Source organism: Xenopus tropicalis, chromosome 4 (genome assembly GCF_000004195.4).
Source record: "Xenopus tropicalis strain Nigerian chromosome 4, UCB_Xtro_10.0, whole genome shotgun sequence".
Lineage (NCBI taxonomy): Eukaryota > Metazoa > Chordata > Amphibia > Anura > Pipidae > Xenopus > Xenopus tropicalis.
In genome coordinates this window covers 90,552,240-90,563,117 of record NC_030680.2, presented here as the reverse complement: position 1 = coordinate 90,563,117, position 10,878 = coordinate 90,552,240, and the positions used below count along the sequence as shown (strand labels likewise).

The 10,878-nt window shown below is 39.1% G+C and overlaps 1 protein-coding gene across 2 annotated transcripts in view; it reads left to right on the top strand.

Moving 5' to 3' along the window:
• Nucleotides 1–10,878, top strand: part of selenop2l (selenoprotein P2-like) — a 28,210-nt gene that overhangs the window by 16,358 nt on the left and 974 nt on the right. For both annotated transcript variants that reach the window (XM_031900015.1, NM_001006907.3), the window contains 3 exon segments: nt 2,689–2,916; nt 5,402–5,614; nt 5,768–5,909. In XM_031900015.1, the coding sequence (XP_031755875.1) occupies nt 2,708–2,916; nt 5,402–5,614; nt 5,768–5,909 (564 nt within the window). In that variant the 5' untranslated portion in view covers nt 2,689–2,707.

Sequence of the window (10,878 nt, the reverse complement as noted above, 5' to 3'; positions counted from 1 at the left end):
GGGTATTTTAGTCTTTATGTCTGCATCTCCACTTGACTGTCCTTTCTTACTAACTGATTATGCATATCAACAGGGATCCATTCAGTGCTGGCTCCAGTGTACTTGAACCTTTGTTAATGTTAATTAGAGTTTAGGTGTGACAGCACCTTTCCCAGACCAGTAGCTTTGTTTTCCAAATTAGTTTCAGTTTCAAGTTTTATTGTCATATACAAATAACAATGAAGCATCATTACCGTAATGAAATTTGTTTGACCCGTGTTCCTCCCAACTTTACATAGACAAAAAAAAAATAGGTTTCTTTGATTTTATCGGTAGGTGTATGGCCAGCTTTACACTATAATATATATTTTTTATATTTATTTTATACTATGTTAGGATCATTTATATTAGGTGGCTTATCAGTCAAAACATGAACTGCACATTTTAATTATAAATTAGTAGTAAAATGAATAACTTTAGTGAGCAGAAAATAGTAACGTGTTGGAAAGTATAATAAACCATATAATAAATGCAACAGGCTTCCCCAGTGCCATGTGAAATATGACATAGATCATAAAGTGTCATATGCATATCACAATACAACTTTATATTGTGTTCGACAACTTAGATTTACATATTTTTTATGGTTATTTTATCACCTAAACTTTTTAATGCATTTAATTTACCTTTTGTAAATTTAACATTTTGAAAATTATTCTCTTTTACCTTTTGTTCTTATTTATGTATTGATTTTACCCTTAGGGCCATGTAACAACAGGCAGTTTTATTACATTTAGATATTTTTGTGGTCTAGTGGTAGGGCATAGGATTGTACTGGCAATAGATGGTACTGACAGTGCCGGGCCAAGCCAGCCGTGTGCCTTAGGCAACCTTCCAGTGACCTGTTCTGTATCCTTCAAGGCTTCCATAATTCATAGACCTTTATCTAAAATAACACCCTGTGGCATACAGTATGCATTTCTGTTTATAGGGTTACTACTGGCTTACCCATTTGTGTTAAAACCTGTGCAGCACTGCATTTCATATATTTCGTAAGCCTCACTAATTAAATGGATGAATTGGCAAACCTTGCTGATGAAAAACACTCACGCCACTCTACTTATCAAAAAGCTCCGAATCAACATTGATTTTTAACTAAATTGTCCTCTGAACACTATTCATAAATCATAGAGCAGTGGTTTATAAAAGACAGAGCAGTCTATTAGTAGATTTGAAGCAACCTTAACCTGTTTCATGAATTTAATCTCCTCCGACAGTGTTTCCCATTATTCAGATTTAAAATAAATCACGGGGGGATGTTAGTTGTTAATGAAAATATTAAAAAAAAACCACTTATAATATGTTGCAATTTATCAGGGTAGAACTTAACAGGACAGAACAGGCTTAAAGAGGACCTGTCACCCAGACATAAAAACTGTATAATAAAAGTCTATTTCAAATTAAACATGAAAACCAAATTCTTTTTTTGATTAACACATCTATACCCATTATAAAGGCATTTAAAAATCCCAGCTGTCAATCATATATTGCCTGTCCCGCCTCTATGCCTGAGGCAGACAATGAGCAGACAAAAACTTTAACTTTCCATTCAGCACTACCTAGATGTCATTGTAATTCTCACTTCCCCCCACCCTCCTCACCATCTAATTGTGTAGGCAGTGCATGAGTATGGCCTCTGGTCCTCCATTCTATCAAATAAACTAGATTTTAGCATGATGCAGAGCTTGTCACAATAACAGTGTCCACAAAATGGCACCTGCCTGCTTGTTATAATAGTGCAATTCCAAGACTAAAGGAAACAAGATTTTTAAATTTTATATAGTGTAAGTGAAGTTTGTTTTGCTTAACTAACATGGTAGAAATACATTTTGAATTATTTCTGAGGTGACAGGTCCCCTTTAAGTAAGCTCACCCACAAGTGTTTATATGCCGCTTATCGTTGGAACTACATAATATGTCAAGTTTCGTTTAGGGCCCTCTATAGCTTCCCATCTAAGTTCAAGCTTCTACCTATATATACCCCTTGATTTAGGTCCTAAGATACTTGGCTGCCCACCAGGTTGGAACATATTTTCATGTTTTCTTTTGCTAGCAAACTACTCATTTGGAGAACGGTCCAGGACATGGCTTGTACATATACACAGCTGTCATCTACCATCAGTTAATTGTCAGCTTGCTCAAGAATAGTTCAGACCCAAGGGCTGAGGGTTAGCACAGTTCAATTGCAGTTTTGATCCAAAGTGAGGGGTCAACACAACTGTCAGACTCCAGTAATGAAGTAGTAAGTAGTACTAAACAATACCCTACCTTTTAGGGTTTTAAGGCACTAAGTTTGCCCAGGAGCAGTAACCCTTAGCAACCAATTTTCTGGTCACCTGTTTAAAAGCAAACATCTTATTGGTTGCTATGGGTTACTGCTCCTGGAGAAACTTAGTGTTTTTTTATTACATATGGGGTATATGTATAAAGCAGTGCATAATGCTTGTAATATATAATGAAAATGTTAGCAGTGGAAACTTTGAGCAGCACCATGAAATCAAGATAGTCAGCCCAATTCAGGTTCACCTGTTATCACCACAGTTCACTATTTTGTGCATGCTGTTTTTCTATATAATGGAGTTAAAGTTTTATATGCTGTGGATAAAATTGAAGGTTTGTGTAATTACTGACTAATCTTTTCTTTGGCAGGTCTATAACAGGGGTCATTATGATGCATAATTTAGCTCTTACGGTAAGCATCCTAATGGGGTTACTGGGTCAAGTATCCTCCTCTGAGCAGACCAATTCATCAATTTGCAAACCACCTCCAAAATGGAGTATAGAGGGTGAGGTGCCAATGGCCGAGGCACTTGGTAAGGTGACAGTGGTGGCACTTCTTCAAGCTAGCTGTGGCTTTTGCCTTGTACAGGCAGCCAGGTGAGTTGGCACATTTCAGATTATATTTTGAGTTATATTGCAATTACCTCATGTTATTCATGTCAAAATTACTACAGAGGCATCAAAAACTTTGAGTAGTGTAGTCCTTCTACATTAATCAGAGTTTAACACACCAAAAACTTAAACTATACTATTAAGATAGTGTAGGGGATCAGAGAAATCTTTCCCCTGTTTCTTAGTCTGTGACATTATCCAGTCTGGCTACAAACTGGGGAGGAACCCGATTGGCTGATTTCCCCAAAAATCAGGGGCGGCCCAGCAGCTTATAAAGGGAGCCCCTGTTGTTTTGCCAGAGTTGAGACAGAGACTATCCAATAAGCAGTGACTGTAAGACTGTGCCAGCTGTAAGGGCTGTGACAGACGGGGAGATTAGTCGCCGTGCAACAAATCTCTCTTGTCGCAGGCGACTAATCTCCCTAAAATGCCATCCCACCGGCTAGAATGTAAATCGCCGATGGGATTGCATACGCGGCGCCGCAAATTGCCAAAGTCGCGGAAGTTGCCTTGAAAGGAAACTCCCGCGGCTTCAGCAAAGAGACTGAGCCAGTAGTGGTTAAAACCCACAGGTTTCCCAAAGCAGGGTTAATACTGTTTTGCATGTTATAATTATATTACCTTTACAACCAGTTATATAAAGTTGATATTTGCTGCAAACTGTGTGTGATTATTTCCTAGTGGAAATCCCCTTGAGATGTGTTCCTCAGTGTCCACTAGGTGGAGGCACTGCGCTAAAATCCCAGTTCCCAGTACCTTTTATCTGCAAAGGAGGACCAATTTCTTGTTTTAAGCCTATATACAGCCCAAAATAAATGAGTGTGCCAAGAAAGGGTTACAATAGTTATCTTGATGAAGAGTTATTGGTAGCTGCATCATGTACTAACCATGAGTACTAAGGTTAGCATTTAAAACACATTGGGCTCTACCTATCTGTGCATAATTGAGAAATCAACAACAACAACAAACATTTGTAAAGCGCTTTTCTCCAGTGGGACCCAAAGCGCATAAGCTTGTCTCAGATAAGTTATGTGGACATAAATGCCAGGCTAAACAGGTGGCTTTTCAGTTTTGATTTAAACGTGTCCAAGGTTGGAGCTGTCTTGATCCCGTTTGGCAAGGCGTTCCACAGGGTAGGGGCAGCATGACAGAAAGCTCTGGATCCAAAGGTTTTCAGTTGAACTCTGGGGATGGTCAGATTATTGGATCCATTTGATCTAAGATTGTGGGAGGTGTGACGTAGTTGCAGCAAGTCCTCCAGGTATCCAGGGTCCAGGCCATGTAGGGATTTGAATCCCAATTTTGAAACGGATTCTCCATTTTATGGGTAGCCAGTGTAGTGAGCGAAGGATTGGTGTTATGTGGCTATGGCGGGGTTGGCTTGTCAGCAATCTTGCGGCAGCATTCTGTACTAGCTGCAGGCGGTGTAGGTCTTTATTTGGAAGGCCTGCATAGAGGGCATTGCAATAGTCCAGTCGTGATGTGATGAAGGCGTGAACTAGGGTTGGAAGAACCTCAGAAGGAATGAGGTGTTTAATTTTTGCAATGTTCCTTAAGTGAAAGAAGGAATGTTTCACCACAGCTGAAATTTGGCTCCTGAAGTTTAATTCCCCATCAATTAGTAAACCCAAGCTGCGCACAGTGTTGGAGCTAGCAAGATCTGAGTTCCCTAACCTCAGTGGAGCTGACTGTGTCTGGAGCTGCTTTGCTGTTAGGCGCTGGCCACCGATGACAAGAACTTCAGTCTTGTCAGCATTTAGTTTGAGCCAGTTTTCGTTCTCTCCCCCTCCACCCATGTGGCAGAGGAAAACTTTCTGCCATTTTTAACAATTGGACTAAAGTGTCCTTAATTAATAAAAATGACTCCTCGTACTCCTCTCAGCCAGGAACTGTGTCAACTGTATCTTTCTGTACCTTAAGATGGAATGTCCTTTCCTTTTATCCTAAGGACTTCCCTTGAGTTTTCTGGAAAGAGTTTTTGATGAATAAGGTATCAGAGATTTTATTACATGGCTCTTTGTACCCCATGGCACAACCTCTGTGCGTTAACTATTAGCCACTTGTCATCTATACATGTACAAACAGCATCACCAAGACCAACAGACCTTAGATAGCAAGCATTGATTAGATCTGTTTCTGGACAACTGATCTCGCCAAGCGAGCGGATCTGCACCCGATATCCCCACCTACGGGTGGGCGATATCGAGGAGCGTGCAGTTAAAAAAAATAATAATTTGATCGTTTGGCCCTGGGGCCAAACGATCGAATTATATTGGCGGCCAGGGTCAGTCGGTTCCGACTGGATTTTCTAACCTGGCCGATCAATATCTGGCCAATTTCAGGCCAGATATCGGTCGGCCAGACCCCTCGTTTCTGCCCCTACACGGGGCTACAATCTGCCCGTGTATGGGGACCTTTAGCATTCTATTCATTGAAAGAACAATGCATTCTTTTATTTGTGTTTTTTTAGAATGGGACCTCTGCGTTACAAGTTATCACTTCAGGGCATGACAGACATAAAATACATGATAGTGAATGACCAGAGTTTACACTCAGCAAATATGTTCCCTGAGCTAAAACGTTGGGCCCCAGAAGGAATACCTGTGTATCAGCAAACCCCAGGGCAAGATGATGTCTGGGAATTGCTGGATGGAAACAAGGATGACTTTCTCATCTATGATAGGTAAGTAGAGCCTGAAACAGTGTTTGTTCCATTGAATGATATGGATAAATACAAAGTACAAGGCATATGTCCCTTAGATTTTTAAAACAGTGTAAGGTAGAATTTTAATTAATTGTCATGATAACTTAATTAACATGCATCTTCTTCATACAGGTGTGGTCGTCTAACATTTCATGTTCGTCTCCCTCTAAGCTTTCTTCATTTTCCATATGTGGAGGCTGCCATTCTGTCCACTTACAATGAGAGCTTCTGTGGTAACTGCAGCTTTACTTCCAACAGCACCCTGATTCCAATGGTATTTTTCTTTTTACCTTACTTAACCCTTTTACTGCCAGGCGTTTTGGTCAAAGCGGAACTTGTATTGCCAGACAGTTTTTGAACATTTTGTACTGTTTCATTTTAGGGGCCTTTCCTCAGGGGGACTTTTAGTTTACCCAGGAAAACAATATATTATTTTTATCAGGACAACCTAAGCTTTCAAAATATGGTAGAATTTTCATGTAATTCCAATTCTGTAACAAGATATATGCTTCTAAATGTCTAAAAATGAAAAAAAAAAAACAATTTTTCCATAATATAAACACACATACTAGAAACAAAAATTATTTTATGCACGAAAATACAACTGATTTGGAAAGTCCCATGTCTCCTGAACGTGCCAATACCAAATATATATAGTTTTATGGAGATTTCTCACTTGTATAGGTCAAAAACTCCCAGCAATACACTACCAAATTACCAAAGCACTGCTTCAAAAAGCTGCATACTTTAGATTTCAAGGCCAAAAATTCCACTAACAGAAGGTTTACATTTTTGAAAAGAACAGATTCTGGGGAATCCAGAATAGGCACCACTGTCTGTCTATTCCAAACTATCAAGTCACAATGCTTTCCTAAAGTTATTGGTTTTTATCGCTTCAAAGCTTCCAGTCTATAGTATCTTATCTCCTACAGGTCATAAAGTAACCAAATAAAACACCCTAAATATGAAAGCCAGGGGTCCACTGAACAGTTTGATGCCCAATATGTATAGGTTTACCTAAGTATGTGGCATGTAGGAGCCCCAATGTGAACATACCCCCATATGATCTATCATTTCTGTTATTTCAGCTTCTGCAAAATCAACACATTTACATCATTTTATGTGGGATAAAGCTAGTATAAAGTACACTCACCCCAGAAAGCCATATATTTTTGGAAAGTACACATTCTCCTAAATCTAAAATGGGTACCCATGTCTTTATACTCCAAAGTACCAAGCTGTAAAGCATTCCTAAAGTTCGCAATTTTGATAACATTTCCAAAAATCCCCTCGAAGTTTCCACTTTGCAGCATCTTATCTCCCACGTATCATGTACCAAGATAAAACACCCTGAATTTGAACTCCAGGGGTCCACTGAATAGTTTGATGCCTAATATGTATAGGTTTACCTAAGTATGTGGCATGTAGGAGCCCCAATGGGAACATACCCCCATATGATTTATCATTTCAGCTCCTGCAAAATCAACACATTTACATCATTATATGTGGGATAATGCTACAAAAAAGTACACTCACCCCAGAAAGCCATATATTTTTGGAAAGTACACATCCCCCCGAATCTATAATAGGTACCCATTTCTTTTTACTCCTAAGTACCAAGCCGTAAAGGTTTCCTAAGTTTGCAGATTTTTATGACATTTCAGAAAATCACATAAAAATGTTGCAATTTGCCACATTTATCTCTCACAATTTCTTGATAAAGATCAGATAAGGCAAATCACCCCAAATGGGAACACCTACAGTCTATTGAACAGTTTGATGCCCAATATGCATAGATAAACCAAAGTCTGTGGTATATACTGACCCCAAAATGAAAATAGCGCATAAGGATTTCTCACCTGCCAACTCAGCTTTTGCATATAGAGCCCCTGTCCGCGTATTATGTGCCGTAACACCCCCTAACTATACAGAAAAACCCAGAAAACCATATATTTTTGGAAAGTACACATTCTGACAAATCCATCATGGGTAAGGAGTCCTTTCTACACCAAAGTACCAATCTGCAAAGCTTTCCTAAAGTTAGTGGTTTTTATGACATTTCAGAAAATCGCCTAAAAATGTTGCAATTTGCCACATTTATCACACAATTTCTTGCGTACAAAGGCACCCCAAATAGAAACGCCTACGGTCTACTAAACAGTTTGATGCCCAATATGCATAGATATACCAAAGTCTGCGGTATGTACTGAGCCCAAAATGAAAATAGCACATATGGATTTCTCGCCTGCCAACTCAGCTTTTGCACACAGAGCCCCCTGTCAGCGTATTATGTGCCGAAACTTCCCCTAACTATACAGAGACCCCCAGAAAACCATATAGTTTTGGAAAGTACACATTCTGATGAATTCAAAATACGTAAAGTTATTTTTGTACACCAAAGTTACATATGGCGTTTGATACAGTACCTCACAGAAGGTTAATGATCAAATTAAGGAATATTGGCCTAGAACATAATATTTGTAATTGGATAGAGAACTGGCTGAAGGATAGATTACAAAGAGTGGTTGTAAATGGAACATTTTCTAATTGGACCAGTGTGGTTAGTGGAGTACCGCAGGGGTCAGTCCTTGGTCCTTTGCTTTTTAACTTGTTTATTAATGACCTGGAGGTGGGCATAGTAGACAGTACTGTTTCTATTTTTGCTGATGACACTAAATTGTGCAAAACTATAAGTTCCATGCAGGATGCTGCCGCTTTGCAGAGCGATTTGACAAAATTAGATAACTGGGCAGCAAACTGGAAAATGAGGTTCAATGTTGATAAGTGCAAAGTTATGCACTTTGGTAGAAATAATATAAACGCAAACTATCTACTGAATGGTAGTGTGTTGGGGGTTTCCTTAATGGAGAAGGATCTAGGGGTTTTTGTTGATAACAAGTTGTCTAATGCCAGGCAGTGTCATTCTGTGGCTACTAAAGCAAATAAAGTGCTGTCTTGTATAAAAAAGGGCATTGACTCAAGGGATGAGAACATAATTTTGCCCCTTTATAGGTCCCTGGTAAGGCCTCACCTTGAGTATGCAGTGCAGTTTTGGGCTCCAGGCCTTAAGAAGGATATTAATGAGCTGGAGAAAGTTCAGAGACGTGCAACTAAACTGGTTAAGGGGATGGAAGATTTAAACTATGAGGTGAGACTGTCGAGGTTGGGGTTGTTTTCTCTGGAAAAGAGGCGCTTGCGAGGGGACATGATTACTCTGTACAAGTACATTAGAGGGAATTATAGGCAGTTGGGGGATGTTCTTTTTTACCATAAAAACAATCAGCGCACCAGAGGCCACCCCTTTAGATTAGAGGAACGGAGCTTCCATTTGAAGCAGCGTAGGTGGTTTTTCACGGTGAGGGCAGTGAGGTTATGGAATGCCCTTCCTAGTGATGTGGTAATGGCAGATTCTGTTAATGCCTTTAAGAGGGGCCTGGATGAGTTCTTGATCAATCAGAATATCCAAGGCTATTGTGATACTAACATCTACAGTTAGTACTAGTGGTTGTATATATAGTGTATGTATGTGAGTGTATAGATTGGTAGGTGTGGGTTAAGTGTGCTGGGTTTACTTGGATGGGTTGAACTTGATGGACACTGGTCTTTTTTCAACCCTATGTAACTATGTAACTATGGCAAAGCTACGCTAAAAACAGATTAGGGACACTTATACAGGCATAAAAATGCGATAAAACCACAAAAATGGTGCAAATCAGTGAAATAACAAAATAAGTCACACAACAGTGTAATTAGTGGTCAGAATATCTGATCCAGTCACACTGTCAAAATATACAGTTTTTAGTTTCAGCAGTAGCTCCCCATCTTCTTTTCTGCTAATTCAAAGCACAGGCCCTGGGCTGCTGTCAGTTACCTGAGCATTGAGCATACTCGCAAAATACAGTGGGGGCCCATTCACTAAAGGTTGATTCACTAAAGGTTGCATGCTTTTTTGCGTTAAAAAGCAGAATTAAGTCCCGATTCATCAAAGTCATTTCGCATGAGCTAAGACGCATATCGCATGTGCAAAAAAACATAATGCGTTATTTACCTGGCATTGTGTTAATTACCAAATAGAAATAGTACTAACGCATAATTCACAAACACATATGAAGCGTTAAACGCGCTAAATATCGCATTAGTCTGTGCATATTGCTTTTTTTAAGTTTGGTTTAAGGAGCCAGTAACCCCAGGTTTTTAAAGGAAAACTATACCCTCCCTTTCACTATCTGAACTTCCAAAAATAACTTCCACTCAACTACCCCATTAGGCTCACAGAGTGATGCAACCCCTCCTTTACCTAGTTCCATTGTGAAGCAATGGAATCTGGGACTTCAAGTTCTCCAAAGGCTGTGCATCACGCACTATGGAAAGCAGAGGGAATTCATGTCCCAACTAAATGAGCTCATGTCAAAAGGTGTATATTTTGCCTTAAATTTCCCTATAAGCATTGACATCTAATTTAAACCTAGTCTGCACAATGAATCATAGAAAGGATGATATTTTTCTGGTCCCATTACTTTATTTTTCTTGGACTTTGTGTGGTCCGGCTCAGGAACATGAATTTTTAAAATTAAATGATAACTACAATTAAATAAGTGGATGTGGTATTTCAGTGCAAATTTTAATTTTTTATTATACTAGTCATTAAATTGCATATCCATAATCAGATGCACAGACTGCACCAACTGATCTTTTTAAGGAACCTAAAGGCCTACTTGATGAGGTAAAGGAGAGGGGCTTAACAGAAAGTGGGCAAAGTTTTTGCATTTTGAGGGTGTGTTCATGGCACATCGTCGTGTATCCTAAAGCATTCCCAGGCACTGCATTATTACTTCTGCAAGCATAAATTGTGAGATGTATACTTGGTCAGTTTAGATATGATGAGAAAAAAGTTATTTCATGATTTATCCCATAGAAATATCATCACCATAATTGAGGAAACACTAAACAGACTATATAAAGGATATATATGCTATGTGACTGTGTATGCTGGTGATATTTCTTTCTCTCTTTGTTTATTTCTATAATGCTCTTTAGGTCTCATTTACAAACATAGGTGCTTAATTGCAGCTCTGCAGCTGACCATACCTATGTTACTTTCCCACAACTGAAGTTTTTTTAAGAAAATCCCCAGTTTAGCATGTCCCCTTTTTTGTTTTCCTGAGTTTTATGTTTTTAGAAAAATGGTGACTGGATCTCAGCTACAGAATTTTTGCTCTTGTTGGGTCACATTCCAAATACCT